Source organism: Equus asinus, chromosome 2 (genome assembly GCF_041296235.1).
Source record: "Equus asinus isolate D_3611 breed Donkey chromosome 2, EquAss-T2T_v2, whole genome shotgun sequence".
NCBI lineage: Eukaryota > Metazoa > Chordata > Mammalia > Perissodactyla > Equidae > Equus > Equus asinus.
In genome coordinates, this window is record NC_091791.1 from 20880617 (window position 1) to 20899254 (window position 18638).

The following is an 18638-nucleotide window of genomic DNA, read 5'->3' on the forward strand; positions in this document are numbered from 1 at the left end:
AAAGACTCCAGCAGTGTTACATTTTTCAAAGCTCCCCCATGGATTTAAGTATAGAGCCAGGACTGGGAACCACTGACATAATTCAACAAAATATGAAACCACATTTTAAAAATCTTTAAGGTGTAGGCAGACCTTTGCTTAGGCAAAATAAAAAGTAGATATTTAATAAAAATTTGTTTCTAATCATATAACTATAAATGAAAAGCCACATAAAACACTAAATTAGTCATAAAACCAATTATTTAATTGAAGCTATAAAAAAAGAGGCAATATAATTGATAAAATAATTAGGAAAGAATATTTAGCATGTTTCAAAAGATTTAAAATAGGAGCAGGACACTTTACAAAAAGTTGTGTGGAAAATAAAATTCTTAAACTATAAGTAGAAATGTAACATTACTGAGTACCTTATAAAATACAATGACAGAAATATAAAAGGACTACGTATGCTCTACGTCTGAAAACTATTAATAATGAACAGGTATTTAGGTTTAAATTTACAGTTCCTGGGTATGAGAATCATATTACTATACACATCTTCCAAACCAGTGGGCAATATTTTCCGATTAACCATGAGTGGTATCATCTTCTACAAAGTCTTTGGCCATCTCTGCTGTGATCACATCAATATGACTAACCTAAAGAATAAATGTTAAAAACAAAGTTTGTTAAATCTTAAAGAAATGTATCAGTGTTCCCACTCTCTAGGTAATATTTACAATATACTGCCTATCACCTATAAATTTTACATACCAAATCAAATGATTCTAAAACACTGATAAAACCTTCACTTATTAATGGTGCTTGTTCAATGTGTGAGTTTAGAAAATATAAAAATATTCTGCATTTTAAAGCTCTGAAGATACAGATAAGTACTTATGTCTAAATATTTGAACCATATTTTTGTTCAGTTTTTATTATTTTGCTATTTCAAAGAATCTTAAGGCTGAAAATACTAGGAAGAGCTGTGTGGTCCAGCCAAATATAAATAAATGTATGTAACTGTTTGGACTACATACTGAAAAACCTAGCTAGGAAGTTACTGTCTCTCAATGGCAGTGAAAATAAAACCAACGTGGGGCCGACCCAGTAGCACAGCAGTTAAGTGCGCACGTTCTGCTTTGGCAGCTCGGGCTTCGCCAGTTCAGATCCCGGGTGCAGACATGGCACCACTTGGCACGCAATGCTGTGGTAGGCATCCCACATAGAAAGTAGAGGAAGATGGGCACGGATGTTAGCTCAGGGCCAAGCCTCCTCAGCCAAAAAGAGGAGGATTGGCAGCAGATGTTAGCTCAGGGCTAATCTTCCTCAAAAAAATTAATTAATTAAATAAATAAAATCAATGCAATGAATTCTAGGAAAGAACTGCTAAACTTCATAGGCATTTGAAGGAAAAGGTTTTCTTTTATAAAGACATCATCATGAGATAAGCAACAACTTTCTAGGTTTTCTTTCATGACTTACGTAACATAAAACAATAATCCAACAAATACAATGAATGAAATACTATATGAACTTCAATTTCATGTAAAAATAAAATTACCTTATTTCTGAACTTTACACCATAAAATTTGTCAGCTGACTCAAGCAGTTCAGGCCTAAAAGTAGTTGTAATAAATTGAGCATGTACAGCAAGTTCCATAATCATATCTGTAAAAAGAAATAGTAATTTAATAAAATCTTTTTCTCAGAAAAAGGAAATTTAAAAAGCAACTTTTATCTAAAATTCAAAACTGCCTATGACTCATTTTTCACGCATACATCTGCAAAAATTACCAACTTGATTTATTAAATTAAGGATACATCTGCAACCCCAATAGCATAAGGTACAGAATATGAAGAAGCAGCAACTTCTAATACAGCCTTAGAAATAATGTCAGAGCAAAATAAGTTTTCTCACAAAGAACAAAAACCACCTTCCCCTGCTACTCACTCTCCCAAAGATCTTTTGAACTTACTAAAGATCAGATGTAGGTTCTAAAGAAACATAGAATCAATACTGTTTATGACAGAGGCTACTCAAACACTGAGAAAAAGTTTTAAAATGAGAAACTTTGCACAAAAGTTTAACTGGAGTAGGATTCTTCAATTGATTCAAAGAGTTTTTAATTTCTCACAGAACTAAACTTTGTAAAAGTAGTCTAATATTAAAATTTTTAAAACTTGGTTAAAAAATTATTTTATTTACTGAATACATATTCTGTCTAGTCCCCCCCAAGTATCTCAGGCAAGAAGAAATCACTATAAAAGAGGGAAGCTATCCTTTTTAAGTTCTCATTGGTAAGTATGAAACCAAACTGTACCTGACACAGCCTTTCTGTGCTGGGCATCCAGAGCCTGATCAATCTCATCAAACAAGTAAAAAGGAGCTGGGTCACATTTCTGAATGGCAAAAATCAGAGCAAGAGCTACCAAAGATTTCTGTCCACCTGAAAGCTGTTGCATTTCTCTCATTTCACCTTGTTTTCCTGTAAATGACACCTACGAAAACATTTACTGAGTTATATCCTAAAGGGGTAGAGTCACCATCACCTCTTAAAATTAAATTGCATAAAGTGTACCAATTTAGATTCGCAAAATATTCTATAAATCCTACTATGGTAATACTCTGGGGAAAATTGAATGAAAGGTATTTTACCCTAATTCCAACTCCAGTGAACTGGTCAACTGATGGGACACTGCTTTGTGACCCAGAACCCCTCTCACTTTCACCACTCCCTTCTCCTTCATCCTGAGACTGACTGCCCTCCACATCTCCCTTCTTCATCACCAATGTAGCTTTGCCACCAGGTACCAACTTCTGGAATACTTCACTGAAGTTCTTGGATACCTTGAAATAAATGAATGAATGAATAAATAAATAAGTTCGTATCAACTGGAATATAAATTTTGCTTAGGTAAAATTATACATATTATTCCTTAACACAATGACAAACATTTAAAAGCAATCCAAAGTATTTTTTAATCTTGTAAGAACAAGAGTATCAGACTGGATACTTTTAGGAGCTGTGTAAAACATTCTAGTTACTATGTTAACAAACTACATACTGGATTTGTTCACATGTATTAGAGCCAACTATCAGTGGAAAAAAAGCTTTAAAATCTTTGCAGACTGAGTAATAAACTGTATAATAGCTGACGCTTTTGTCTTGTTATGGATTAGCTACAAATAAAACATACCTGTTTGAAAGTCAACTGAATAGCTTCATATTTTCGAAGTTCAAGTACATTCATCAGTTCCATGATTGATTTGTAACCCCTATCCAATTCTTCTTGTCGCTTTATTAACTTCTCTTTCTGCTCAGAGAAATTTACAAACTGATCTAAAGCCTTTTTGTTAACATGGCTGTACTTCTTCAACTCTGTGTTACACTGTTCAAGTTTTCGAAACAACTATAGAGAGAAAAAAATGTATAAATAAATTCACATACAGGGAAATTTGCAACGAGATTTCAAATTTAAAACCAACAAGATTTACCTGCTTGAGACTCAGTGTCTGGTATTTTTCAAATGCTTCCTGGGGAAGTGATCCAAGTTCTCGAATTTTCTTCATACACTCTTCTTTCTTTTTCAGTAGCATGCCTTGTCGATTTGTCATCTTTTCTAGCTCTTTCGTATCATGATTTATAGCATCCATGTGTTCTTTTTCCATATTTTTCCAGCGCTCCATACTCTTCTGAAGCTCCTTAATTCCAGCTTCTGTTTTATCAATGGAATTGTCCAAATCTAAAATGGGGGGGGGGGAACCTAAATTAGGCCACAATATCCATTTTAAAGCCAGAGTGTTATTTAACCAAAGATTTTTTTTAATGGTCAGATCTATCAAAATAATTTTTGGATTTTCCCAATGTTTAAATTTATGGTGAAAATTCATGAAACATTTTAATTCAGGACAAAATTAGGAGTACACATGAGTCACTCAAGTATATAGTTTATTATTTAGCATTTATGTTTATAAAAAACTAAAAAAATAATAATCTTCTCAGCAACTAGACAAGAGACTTGATTCAGCTATTTCATACTTTTGTTGACAAAAAAATTTATGATCGCTCATAAAATTGTCAAAAACATTTCAAAAAAACAAAGGTTAATATTTATAATCAATCCACTGAACTCCATTCACAATAAATTATTTATGATGATGAAAAACACACAAAATCATTAGTACATGCTTTTGGATATTGATTTTGTAGTAAACAATGTTATAAAATGAATAAGCTAAATTGAACAAAACGCCAAAAAAATTATTACTACACAAAAATTTACCTTCTGATCGTGCCATTGTATCTTTTACTCTTTTATTGATGGCTTCAAGTTCTGAGGTTGTAGCTGTGAGAACAGTACCCCCTTCTGTCTCTCTCAGTTCATTAAGTTCCTGCAACACAAAAGAACTTATGAGCATTAAACCACAAATACGAATTTTGTTAGTTTCAAAATGTTATGACTGCCAACAGTTTCTGTAGCTGTTGTATCTGAATAAACATTCAAGAAAACCAAAAGATATACTTCATATAATTGCAAATATTTAAAGTATCATGCAATTACCAGAAATTTCTCAGCATCTACTGTTGAGGAAATATTAATAACTAACGTTTACTAAGTACCTAGAATGTGCCAAGAAAATCATACAAAACAGGTATTACTTTATGCTTATTTTATACAGGAGGAAACTGAGGCTTAGAAATATTAAATGACTTGCCCAAGATTGTACATGAGGTGGCAGTCCAGAACTCCAAACCAGGGCAGGTGGTCAGAGTACAAGTCTTTCTGTCCCCCAAAGTCTATGCTCTTGATCAGAGCCTCCGTATATAAACACTTTCAAATGGTTATGGTCATCAAGGAACCCTCAAAAAAGAACATACCTGCTCTACTTGGTCCAAGCGTTTTCTCAAATTCTCATTCAGGTAAGTCTCTACTCGAGTAATAATACCTTCTAATTTAATTCTTTCATTCAGCAACTGTCTGTTTTCCTAGAAGAAGAAAAGGAAATTATTTGTCTACATATGCATGCACATTTCACACAAAGGAATGCTGTTAATCTGCTGTCCTCTTCACGGTGCTCAAATAAACAGTGATGGAGTTTTATATCCTTCCAAAAAGCCCTGTATTTTCTTCATTTTCTCTCTTAACTATTCAGAATGCCAAGTTTTTGTGCCTGTTTCTTTTTATAAGGCATGCTGCCAAAAATATCTTTCTTTACCTGCTTTTCATTTCTTGGACTTCGTGTGGGTTGTTTACATCTCTGTATTCAAAATCAGATGTTATTGAAATGTTTAATTAAAGCATTATTAAATACGTAAAGGTGGTCTGGTCAATAAATACAGCAAAGCTAACAAACTCAATCTTACTAATGACAAACATGCATTAAATAACATGGAAGAAAAGGAAGATTTCTTGTATAATACTAACATATCCAGAATGGTTTAGAAAAACATTAAAACCTCATTTACTCTTATGGATGTTAGAAGTCCAAGTCTCATTTTTATGTTTTTTCAATACTTTCTTTTGCATTCCTTTATAGCAAAAAAGACATTTTTCACAATAGCCAATTATCAACGAAAATTTTTTTCAGTCAATTGTACTTGCCTGCTGAAGTTGACGAATTTCATCATTCAGCGCATCTACTCTCTTCTGATCTTCCAGACTAAGTTGAGAAAGCAAATCAGTTCCCAGTTCTGCTTTCAATGATTCTCTGGTGGACTCCATAGCATGCAAACTTGCCTCCAAACTTTGTAAGCTACGTTGCTATATAAAATTACCCATTTATTAATAAAGGTATTAGTCACTGTCTTACTTATAATGAAAGACTGGAAACAATCTATATTTGATATTAAAGTAAACTAATCATATCAACTCAACTATTAAGTATCCATTAAATTTGATACTTAGAACTATGTAGCAACAAGAAAAATATTCACGATGCAATACTATGGGTGTGTAGGGAACAGGTCATAATCCATGATCAAATTACATAAAAATCTTCAAACACATTCATAAGAAAGTTGCCAGAATATTAGAGTGGTATAACTGCGGATTTTTATTTTTATTTTTAGACTGGCACCTGAGCTAACATCTGTTGCCAACCTTCTTTTTTTTTTCCCTTCTCCTCCTCCTCCTCCCCAAAGCCCCCCAATACATAGTTGTATATTCTAGTTGTAGGTCCTTCTGGTTGTGCTAGGTGGGACACTGCCTTAGCATGCCTTGAGGAGTGGTGCCATGTCTGCGTGCAGGATCCAAACTGGCGAAACCCTGGGCCACCAAGGCAGAGTGTGCAAACTTAGCCACTTAGCCATGGGACCAGCCCTGTGGATGATTTTTAAACTTTGTTGTTTTTTAATATTATTGATATAATAAATTACCAGTTTTGTCAACACTACTTCAAGTTTATGAGACCAATATGTATTATCACTTGTAATATCAAGAGTTTGTGCTCTACTCATTTTAATGCAATCTGGATAAAATTAAATCAAATATTCAAGTAACTCCATGAAGTGTTTTACAGACAAAAATGGTTACTGACAAATTAATAACTGGCCATCAGTACTATTACGCCACAGCTCAAAATACCTATTTGTTCAATGAAGTTGGGAAGTCTAAATGCAACTTACAAAAGGAGTCTTTGGGTGCCCATGGGTATAAGCATGGTATAGACAGATGTAGATATTCAAAAGTATGGGTCTAAACAAAAATGGAACATAGGAGGGGCTGACCCCATGGCCTAGTGGTTAAGTTTTGTGCACTCCACTTCAGTGGCCTCAAGTTCGGATCCTGGGCGCGGACCTACGCACTGCTCATCAAGCCATGCTGTGGTGGCACTCCACATAGAAGAACTAGAGAGACTTACAATTAGGATGTATAACTATGTACCGGGGCTTTGGGGAGAAGGAAAAAAAAAAGAGGATTGGCAACAGATGTTAGCTCAGGGCCAACTGTCCTGACCAAAAAGCAAACCTTAAAAAAATTAAAAATTTAAAAAGATAAAATAAAAAATGGAACATATGAAATCCAAGGGTAACCTATAAAACATATGGTCCATCCTGATTCTATGTAATTAAAACAAAAAGAATACATACGAACCTTGGGCATGAATGTTTTCTCTGACTGCTGTCTCTTCTCTTTTAGCATCTTCATTTCTGATAATATGCTATCTCGAGACGCTTTAAATTTCCTTTGCTGGGTCTCTATCTGCTGCATTTGGTTCATCAACTGATCAATTTCATTATTAATCCATATACAAAGCTAAGGAAAATTCTCTGCAAGTTGTGAATACATCCTATGTTCTAAATTCTCTTCAGTTCTTATAAACACATTTTGTAGTCCCTTCCTTTTCTTCACCCCTAAATAAAGGTTATTACCTCATATTTATGAACCATAACAATGCTGAATTAAATACTACACTAAGTGTGTTCAATCATGAAAGAAGCTTAAAACATTTCACTCCCACTACTCTCTCTCAAAATAACATATATACTATTTTACTAATAGCTATACCAAAAAGAAATTCTTGGGAAACTCTAAAGAAAGCTAAATGAAATATAACAGTATTATGTATTTTAAAAATCTTTTCATTCAACAAATATTTACTGTGTAATCTATTATGCTTAAAGCACCATATAAAGGAGTTACGTTATCAAGAGGAGGCCTTGCTCAATGTGGAAGAATAATTCCATCTAGCTGGATTATCAAATACAGGAAAGTAGTTGGTGTATGCTGTCAATATCCTCCCTTTTCTTAGTATTTCTCTATGCTTTCTTTGCACTAACATCTTGCCAAATCTGGGCAGTTCTCCATGTGCCATGCAGGCCCCTGCAAAGTCAAAACTAAGATGTTTATCTGCCTTTTTCTGTGTGCTATTGCTTGCACTAATGGCACAGAAGCTATAAACTCACATTAAAAAAGAAAAGCCAGTTTCAATTAAGAAAATCCTGATAAAGCATTAAAAATGATTATTCTCAATGCTAAAAGTACCTGTATTTTTAATATTGTGTGGCCTAATGCAGAGTACTTACAAAGTACTTCTGCCTTATACCAAAGTACCATGGCTGTTTTAAGAAAATGCACATGCAGTTGTTTCAGCTGTGAGCTGAATGAGCCACTCTTCACGGAACACCAGTTATATGTGAAAGAACTGAGAGAACCATTGGTTACCAAGACTTGAATTTCGAGAACCACTTCCTCTGCTAATACTAAACCTGCACTGAATGATCTCGAGATAGTAAAGTCTAATGGACATTTTTCAGCCCTTCTATTTAACTTCTATGCAGTATGTGGCATTACTGATGCCTCCCACGCTTCTTCCTTGAAACACTCTCCTAGTTTTTCTTCTATAATTCTCTGACCAATCTTCCTCAGTTCCCTCCATAACCTTAAATTTTAATGTTCCTTGGGTTCTTTTCTCTCAGAAGTAGATTCACGGCTACTAGCTATTTAACAGCTAAGCAAAGCATCAATGTTAAAGTAGTCGTAGTTTTTTCCCTATCTTCAGAAGTTAAATACACAAACAATACAAGTTCCTGTGTTTAAATAAAAATCAAAGAAAAACATAGAATTTTTTCCCCATTGTATACATGAGAAAACACACCTAACACGCAAATGATTATATATTCCAGCCAAGTTTCTGCACGTTGGCATAAGACATAAAGATATTTTCAATGTTTCTGCGAAGGTTTTCATTGAGCTTTGCTTCCAGTTCACCTAGTTCTTCTTCTGCTTTTCTGACATCTTTCTGTAATTCAAGTCTGGACTTCCTTGTGTCATAATAACCTCCAGTGAGAGCACCCCGATGACTAACTTGGTCACCTGTAAACAAAACATAAAAAAGGTAGTAATTCTATATAACTTCTTTATTTAATGATAAATTGATTTATAATCAAACAACTAACCTAAAGGCTTTACCTGTTTAATGTGAATTAAAAAGAAAAGAATTTAAGCTGCTCTGAAAAATTTCTGCTTTCCAACATTAAAATCTGCATCTTATAAATGTACCTTCTAGGCGAGCCTGAACATCTACCAGAAAGAAACGAAGTGCTAAAGACTAATGGTGACATGTCAACAGAACACAGGACCTAGCCTGGAGTGCCCACTGGCCCTATTTGGCAAAATTTGAACATCAAAAATAATAATAATGGCAATGTGGTAGCACAGTGAAAAAGAAAAAAGAATCCATGAATCAGTGATACTTAAAAAAAAATTATAAAGTAGGGTACTCTTCGTTCTAGAAGAGTGACAGCTAATAAACACAGAAGCAATGACAGAATTTAAAAATAACCATTTTGAAACCGCTGGTATATTAACTGAGTCAGGCAAGGGTCAGCAAAGGATGCTAAACCATTGGTAAAAAAGTTGTTGGGCAGGCTGGTCCAGTGGTGTAGTGGGTAAGTTCACACACACCACTTCGGCAGCCCAGGGTTCACCAGTTTGGATCCCGGGTGTGGACCTAGCACCGCTCCTCAAGCCACGATGTGACAGCATCCCACATAAAATAGAGGAAGATCGGCATGGATGTTAGCTTAGTGACAATCTCTCTCAAGCAAAAAGAGGAAGATTGGCAACAGATGTTAGCTCAGGGCCAATCTTCCTCACACACACAAAAAAAGTTGTTGGGGAACCTGATAGGAAGCAATAAGACAAATCCAGAAAACGAGACATTCTACAAGAAAGTCAATTTCCTGGGGGTAGGAGGGCAGGAAGGAACTGTCCTATATTAAAAGAATCTAAAGAGAAGGTATTGCATGCATCCTTGATTGGATCCAGGATAGAAAAATATTTTGAGACAAACTTGAACGTAGATACTTTTTAGATGATATTATCATTGAGTTAATGTTAAATTTCTTCGGTACAACAATGATACCTGTAGTTATAAAGCAGAATATCATTATTCTCAGGAGAGAAATGTTTAACTTTTAGAGATGAAGTGTCATGATTTTTACATCTTATTCTCAAATGGTTCAAAACAACCAAAAAACTGTATAGAGTTAAAGCTAGGGGGTGGGTTACCTTCTTTCATCAACAAATAAGAGGAAAAAAACAAAAAATAAGGGCAGGTAAGGTAAACCTATACACCAGAGGTTCTTACCCTGGATTCTACAGATAGGAGATACATGACTTGGCTGGGGAAAAAATTTACATCTCTGTTTTTATACTAATCTCAAAATGACATTTAGCAATTTCTTCTACAATGAATGAGACAAGAACCACAGTAGTACTATCAATACTTGTGACTGTTTCCAAGAGAAATAAGAGCTATTTTCTATCAGATTACACTTGTTGTAAATCTCAAAATACTGTTTAAATCCATCAGTACTTCAAAATTATGATACTTATTAGACCCACTGCTAAATCTTGTGTTTGAATACCATAATTACTATGTCACATTTGAAAAAAATATTATGATTACCATGCCAATCTAATTGGTTTATTTTGTGATCCAAAGTATTCTATTTTACGCATTTAAAAGATTTTGAAAAAGGGTAAGAGCCAAAGGAATCCATAGTGCAAAAAAGGTTAAGAACTCCTACTACAAACCAAATGATTATACTTAAGAGCCATCAACTAAATATAGTGTGGACCCTGTTTGGACTTTGATTGAACAAATCAACTATTTAAAAAGTGAGAAATAATTGGACATTAATTTTCAAATACTCTTAACACTAAAATTGAACTTATTTGTTCAAACTAAGAATTACTATTACAAACCTTCCAGGGTAATGCAGTCCATGGTGAAAGCACGGGCCAGCTGGGTTGAAACTTCCATGCTACGACAAATAAGTGTTTTTCCAAACACATGTTTGAAAGCTTTGTCAAATCTGGGATTGTACCTCAATTTACTTATCATAGGAATAGCATCCTAAAAATGAATATTTTGTCAGCAAGCAAAGAGATGACACAATTAATTAAAACGTGAGCAGAATTATGAATTACATATCTATGAAACGAATAAACACAAAAGCCTTTATATTTCAAAACTACTGGTTTTTATACTAAGTCAGAAGAAACATTCTACGGAAAAATCCTGGAAATTGTGCTTATGTAGGTTTTCAATAGTAGAGCACAGTGAGATAAACAGCTTAGTGGCTCCAGAGCCAGATGGCTCAAGTTCAAATCCTAGTTCTGCCACTCATCAGATGTGCGCTCTGGACAAGGTGCTTAACTTCTCTACGTAACTGTTACATCACCTACAAAACAGCAATAACAACAGTATCTTCCCAGGAAAGCTATTAAAAATAGACGAGTTAATATATACAAAACACTTAGGATAGCATCTGTCAAATACAAGGGCTAAATAAATGTTTTCATTTTATATACATAGATAAAATTTATTATTCTCCTTTTTCTCTCTTCTAAACTGTTAGAACAGGATTTTTAGAATTTTTAAATTAGGAAATATATCCTACCTACAGAAAAATGCAATAAATATGTTAGGCTTAAAATAATCACAAAGAGAACATCAATATAACCAACCACGCAAGACAAGAAACGGAACACTGCTGACATCCAGAAGCCGTAAGTGTGCCCCTTCCCTAATCACATGGTGGTCACCTCCAGTGGTTACCTGCTGGAGGTGATCACTAAGTATTATAACTTTTATGATAATCACTTCTTTGCACGTCTCTCTAGTTCTATCACCTAAATTTAGTTTTATCTATGTAGTGTAAAGGGAACCACACTTCAGGCATTCTTTTGTGTCTTGCTTCATTCACATACCATATTTGTGACTCAATTTTTCCTCCCCAAAACTTCAAAGATAATTTATAGATTTAAAAGAAGAAAAAGCTGCATCCTTAAAGGAGTTTGTAAGATTCTCACTGTTCCATTTAAATCGTTGATCATTCTCATAGGGGTTTCAACTTTAACCTCAGAGGATAGTAAAATAGTTGCTACCACCCATCAACATTCTGAAGCCAAATACCGAAGAGCAATCACATTTTTTGAACAACGGTGTCTGAGGAGTATTTTTAATCTATTTAAAAGTGTATCAGTTAGTAACAAAGGTAACATTATGCTTTCAGAGTCTATCACCTTGCTAGACATTTTTATTTAATTTATAAACCATTAAAAGGTATATTCAGTAAACTTAAAAATATTCACTTCAAATAATACTTCCTCAGGAAATTCTTCTCCAACCACCTAATCTTAATTTTGTCACCCTTGGATACACTCTCAAAGTATCCTGCACTTATGTATTTGAACACTTTTCACATTTGCAATAATTTGTTTCATGTCTTGGCTGTGACCCATCTCCCTTCCCATCCCTACCCAGCACCACTAGTTCTATAGGAAGAAATGCACGTTATCTCACAGACCAGCGAATCCTAAAGTACAGTGCCTCTGCACTACTATCATGTGGTAATCATGAGAAAAAGGAACTTATTGAAAGAAAAGTGGACCTTAACACACATCAACTCACATTGGTTTCAGGATAGGCAGTATCCCTGACATCTAACTTGTTAAGAGGCAGAAAAGTGACCTCTCCAGGAAGATTCATTTTATTAAACTCCATCAAAATCTTCGTGCTGACTTCATCTGAATCAACAATATGATAAAATAACCTACATGTAAACAGAATAAGACATTTTTATCACTAGACTTAAAAGTGCCCTAAACATCTAAGCAAACAATTCACTTTTTTTTTGAGCAACCCAATCTGCATTGGGGGCAGGGGACTACTTAGAAAATTCAATGGGGGAAGAGAGAGGAAAGCCCCAAATGGGTCAAGTTTTAGCTTCCACAATCAGGAAAAAATACTTAGCATCTATATCTTTAATTAGAAAATGAAATATGTAACTGGGATAAAAGAAAGTAAGGGGAAATACATTGTACTAAAACTACAAAAAGCTGTTTCTTAGGTTATTCTTATTCCCTTTCCTTTAAAAACTCAAAATATCAAGCAAAAAATCTCACCTGTTTCCAGCAGTGACTTCCACACATGTGTAAAAAGCAGGCTCACATTCAAAGTTATTCATCACGATGCCATGATAGCCATTTTGAACATGCTGATTTATTCCTTTACGACGAAAGTGGTCCAGCACTTTGTTTATGCTATCTATTCCATTTAAAATGGCCTGTTAAATTGTGAGAAGTGAAAAGTATTAAAATAACATTGCTAATGGCACTCCTGCTGGTAAGAAATTAACCCATTACTCTATACATTAAAAAATATACCAGAGATTAAACACCCTCCCCAACAACACATCACCCCCTTGAAATATGCCAACTACATGCAACACTTTCTATCGTGGGCTCTATTGTGTGACACTAGCATTAAAAACAGGCTCTTCATCTAAAAGTCATGGGGCTACCCCTGTGGCCTAGTGGTTAAGTTTGGTGTGCTTTGCTTTGGTGGCCCAGGTTCATGGGTTCAGATCCTGGGCATGGACCTACACCACTCGTTAGCCATGCTATGGCAGCAACCCACATATAAAGTAGAGGAAGACTGGCAGAGATGCTAGTTCAGGGCTAATCTTCCTCGGCCAAAAAAAAAAAACAAAAGAAAATTCAATAGTGCTATCATTAATAGCATGGATAGTAGGAAGGCTGCTCAGACAATACCCATTGCTTCACACTTATGGGACAAGTGATCTGTACCCTACTTCCTTATGTGTAACCTGGAACCAAATGCCTTACAGCTTGAAAACTAACAAACTTGTGTAATAATTGACTCACGTAAACTGAGGTAATGAAAAGAACCTGCCCACCTTTCCTGTTGCTGCTCTAAGAAGTTGCTGTTTCTTTTCAAGATCTTCTCTTTTAGCAGCAAGTGCTTGCTGTTCTGCATTCTCCTCTCTCCACAAGTAACTGATCAATAAAAATTAGACTGTCTTTAATTTTAAAGCATTAAGAAGATGCAACAACAGTATACAATTTAGAGTAATATACTGAAATCAAACTTCAATAGTTAATTTATAACTTAAAGACCATTTACCAACCAATAACTAGCATTACTCAAAAAAATTAAGGCATATTTTAGTCTGTACTAACTTTCTTTCACTTTGTAATTCATCTTTCTTATTTTTTACTTCGTAGTATTTTCTGTCCAGTTCTTCTACTCGAGCTTTGACTTCATTAAGATCCTGATCCAGTTTCTATGGAAATACAAATAATTCAAATTTAAAACTGATTTCATGCCAACTAATTCAGTGACAGAAAACAGAACAGTTGCTGCCAGGGGACGAAGAGGGGGACGGGGGGAGGGAAGCAGGAATTACCAGGGAGTATAGGAAACATTTTGAGGTGATAAATAGGTTCCTTATCTTAATTATGGTGACGATTTCAAAGTTGTATACATATGTCAAAAGTTATCAAACTGATACAATTTAAGTTTGTGCAATTTATTATATGTAAATTATACCTCAATGAAGCTATTAAAAAAATTCAACTTCATTTTTAAAAAACTGTCTTTAGATGAAAGAGCGTATCTTCAGGAAACATAAACCATAAAATGAATACTCTAGGAAATATTGCTAAAATGAAAATAACTTGTTCATTAATGATCTAAACCTTCCTTCTGTAACACATACTCTAGAATTTTATAGAATCACAAAGCTGAAACTATAATAACCAATATCCAAATAACTGACTACTGGATCAACTACTGTTTTCTACTCCTTCCATAAAATATCCTGACCAAAGCCCAAAGTACACTGGACTCTCAACGCCAGTAGGCTGCTGTCTATTACGCTTGGTCACTTTTCCTACCAGTTGCATTTATGGTTAGAGTTGGTTGTGTTTGCTCCTCACTATGTTTCTGTTTTTTGCTTTGGTTGTGTGTGTGTGTTTACATTAAATATTAAATAAACTGAGAATATGAGTACAAAGGAAAGAGTTTTTTTTAAAAACATGATTTAGTTTTGGACCCACTCAAAGGTGAGTCACTAAAAAGTGAATTAAATAAATGGGCAAATCAACTCTAAAAGACTAGGGAGAAATAATTACATAGTATGTAATATGTAAATATATATATTAATATATACGTACTTTATAACAAAATATAGTAATCCAAAATGTCAAGTCACAAAAAATCAAGGAAAGACTGAGGAACTGGTCCAATAAAGGAATAACAGAAACATGACAACTAAATGTAATACATGATCCTAGATTGAATCCTGAATTCTGTTCTCACCCAACTTTAAGGAGAACTGTATTTACATGTGTGGCTAATGAGAAAGTCCCCTGAGAACTCCAATCACTACTTACATTCAAAAGAAAGATCTTGGGCTCTCCATCAAAAGATTAGTACACACTGTGGTGGGGGACATTACTAATGGGGGAAGCTATGCATGTGTGGGGGTAGAGGGTATATGGGAAATCTCCGTACCTTCCTCTCAATTTTGCTATGACCTAAAACTGATCTAAAAAATAAAGTCTTAAAAAAAAGACTGGCACATGAATATACATTTATCTGTTTAAAATACAATATAGTCATGCTTTGCTTAACAACAGGGATAGGTTCTGATAAACGTGCCACTAGGTGCTTCTGCCACTGTGTGAACATCATAGTGCATACTTACACAAACCTAGATGGCACAGCCTATTACACACCTACGCTATACGGTACTCATCTTATGGGACCACAGTCGTATATGCAATCCATCGTCACCAAAACATCGTTATGTGGCATGTAACTGTATTTAAGATATATACAAATATCTGTATGCTTACGTGTGTGTAAACACAAATATTACATGTAAAAAAATATAAATATATACATATACGTACATAAAAATTTTATGCTTTTAGTGATTTTTTTTTGATAAACCAACCAACCACCAACTGGTACAGATCTCAAGGGGTAAGAGGGTTCCTCTGTGTATGTACATATATACCTTCTTCACTCTACAACTGTCCTATACACTCCCTTCTCATCACTTCTTTCATGCCCTAATCACCTATATACAGCCACACATACCACTTAAGAGCATTTCTCCCCGTTTCTCATTTTACACGTAAGATCTTTCTTACTCTGGAAGTGATGATTTATCTTCTACTTCAATTTTTAAGGAAATGCTAGCTAAACATGCATAGTAAATAATGTTTAATTCATTTAGAAAATGTTATAAAATCACCACCACTTCAACCAACAAAAAATACATGCTGCAGGGGCTGGCCCGTGGCTGAGTGGTTAAGTTCGCGCGCTCCGCTGCAGGCGGCCCAGTGTTTTGTTGGTTCGAATCCTGGGCGCGGACATGGCACTGCTCATCAGACCACGCTGAGGCAGCGTCCCACATACCACAACTAGAAGGACCCACAACGAAGAATATACAACTACGTACCGGGGGGCTTTGGGGAGAAAAAGGAAATAATAAAATCTTAAAAAAAAAAAAAAATGCTGCAGTAAGTTATTAAATTGAGAAAATTACACTAGAATATAAAATAGAAAAATTTTTAAATAAGTTACTATAAAGTTGTTTTAGACTCATATATCATGTTAAAATTAGGGGTAGTTCAGGTACATTCTACCAAGTCATAAAAATATATTTTAAAATATACTCAATCTATATAGACACTCACTGATATGGAAAAAAATCATTCTTTAAAAAAGAGAACTACCATATATATAATATTAAATTGTGCCGGTCTTTTCAAAATAAGTACTTGTATATAAGATTAGCATGTAAAATTTTTTAAAATAAAATTTAAAGAAATAGGTAAAAATTGTACGTTTATGTCTTCTGAAAGATTTCCAGAAAGCAGCTATAAAAGTTCTTACATTATACTGCTCCAGATTTTTCTCTTTATTTGCCTCAGTGTCCTCCAAATCTTTATGTATAGCAGCAATTTGTCTTTTCTTGTCATTAATCGCCTGATCTAAAGACTTGAGTTCCTTTTTAATCCACTTATCCCTTTCTTCTTTTGATGTAAACTGGCTTCCTCGCCCCTGCTTTGCATAAAGATCCGTTCTTTCCTGGGTAGCTTGAGCCAATCTACACAAGACAGAAGAGAATGGATTGAAAAGAACAGGAAATAATCAAGTTTAACTGCAATCACTATGTCAAGAGTACACAGAGACAATAGCTATTGTTTTAATGTTTTTTTCCTTTTGAGGAAGATTAGCCCTGAGCTAACATCTGTACCCATCTTCCTCTACTTTATACATGGGACACCTGCCACAGCATGGCTTGTCAAGCGGTGCCATGTCTGCACGCGGGATCCGAACCTGCGAACCCTGGGCTGCCAAAACGGAACATGCGCACTTAATGGCTGAGCCACTGGGTCGGCCCAACAATAGCTATTTTTTAAATTCCATAAAAAAAGAATTAAATAAACAAAGCAACTGATATAGAGCTCCCTGGACTAGATCTACAGAATATTAATTTAACTTAGAAATCACAGTTAAAGTCAGGTAAAACAGTCCATACCCTAAGGATTTCAGGCAGACAATGTCTTCACTCCAGGTCTGGGTTAGCCAGTAAATCTAGAGACAGTTCTAGTACCCCATCTCAGAAATTTTCGAAAATGTTCCAACTTTATTTAACTATATAAACATTTTCAACTCCTTACAATAAAAGACATTATAAAGGTTAAAAGGCAAGAAAGAGAAAGGCAGAAAACATTTACAGCATGTAGAACAAATACAAGTGCCCAAGTTACATAAAACAACCCTATAAAACAGTAATAAAATAAATTTAAAAAAAAATGGGCAGGGGCTGGCCCCGTGGCTGAGTGCTTAAAGTTCTGCACACTCTGCTTCAGTGGCCTGGTTCAGATCCTGGGTACAGGCCTACTCCACTCATGAGCCATGCTGTAGAGGCATCCCACATACAAAGTGGAGGAAGACTGGCATGGATGTTAGCTCAGGGCTAATCCTCCTCAAGCAAAAAAAAAAAAGAGGAAGATTGGCAACCAATGTTAGCTCATGGCAAATCTTCCTCACCAAAAAAAAAAAAAGGCGGGGGGGGGGCAAAGTATATAAACAGGCAACTCATTAAAACAAACATAAGCGGCATAAAAACATGCTAACACACTAAATGGTGAATTCAGCAAACAGCAAATCCAATCTACAGATAAAGACGAAAATGTCTAGATATTAAAATAGCACTGAGTAGAAAAAAGAAAGTGGCAGAATGATACATACAGTAAGATGTCATTTGGGTAAAAGAACAAACGTGGTTTTCAAAAGCCCAATAATATGTAGCTATGTTATCACAAACAAATTATTTAACCTCTCAGAGCCTCAAGTATGTTGTATTTAAAGTGGGTATAACGTGCACATCCTATGGCTGATGAGTAGAAAACATGTAGACAATAATGCGTGGCCAACAGTAGTTGTTTAACATTGGCTATTACTTTCAAATAGGTATTTAAATTTTGTTCTTAATTACTGTGCCTTCTTAACCCATAACTATTTAGGTTCGAAAGAAGAATTAAATAGAAAGTTAAAAGCGTTGGTGAAAAAAATCCCAGACCTAGCAATTCCTCGCTCTTCTTTTTCTTTTACACTGTTGAATTTAGGTTCCGTTTCTGCCAGTTCTTTCTGCTTTTCCTCTATTTTTTCAAGCAGCTTCTGCCTTTCTTTCAATAAGCGTTTCTGTAAATAAAGCAAGATAAATAAAAATGTAATCTACTTAAAAATTTTTGCTTTATTTATACGTCCAGCATAAAATGTTTCCTCATGAAAAAAATTCATGAAAGAAATGATCCTG

The 18638-nt window shown here is 34.8% G+C and overlaps 1 protein-coding gene across 1 annotated transcript in view; it reads right to left on the reverse strand.

Annotated features, from left to right (window-relative positions):
• Nucleotides 1-224: 224 nt before the first annotated feature.
• Nucleotides 225-18638, reverse strand: part of SMC3 (structural maintenance of chromosomes 3) — a 33039-nt gene continuing 14625 nt past the window's right edge. Inside the window, exons 12-29 of the mRNA XM_014851180.3 lie at nt 18402-18523; nt 16706-16919; nt 13978-14081; nt 13695-13794; nt 12901-13061; nt 12407-12548; nt 10696-10846; nt 8647-8799; nt 7078-7229; nt 5587-5745; nt 4863-4970; nt 4267-4375; nt 3479-3726; nt 3181-3393; nt 2639-2830; nt 2304-2481; nt 1544-1650; nt 225-638 (exon numbers count right to left, since the gene is read on the reverse strand). Of these exons, the coding sequence (XP_014706666.1) occupies nt 567-638; nt 1544-1650; nt 2304-2481; nt 2639-2830; nt 3181-3393; nt 3479-3726; nt 4267-4375; nt 4863-4970; nt 5587-5745; nt 7078-7229; nt 8647-8799; nt 10696-10846; nt 12407-12548; nt 12901-13061; nt 13695-13794; nt 13978-14081; nt 16706-16919; nt 18402-18523 (2685 nt within the window). The 3' untranslated portion in view covers nt 225-566. The remainder of the gene's footprint in view (nt 639-1543; nt 1651-2303; nt 2482-2638; nt 2831-3180; nt 3394-3478; nt 3727-4266; nt 4376-4862; nt 4971-5586; nt 5746-7077; nt 7230-8646; nt 8800-10695; nt 10847-12406; nt 12549-12900; nt 13062-13694; nt 13795-13977; nt 14082-16705; nt 16920-18401; nt 18524-18638) is intronic.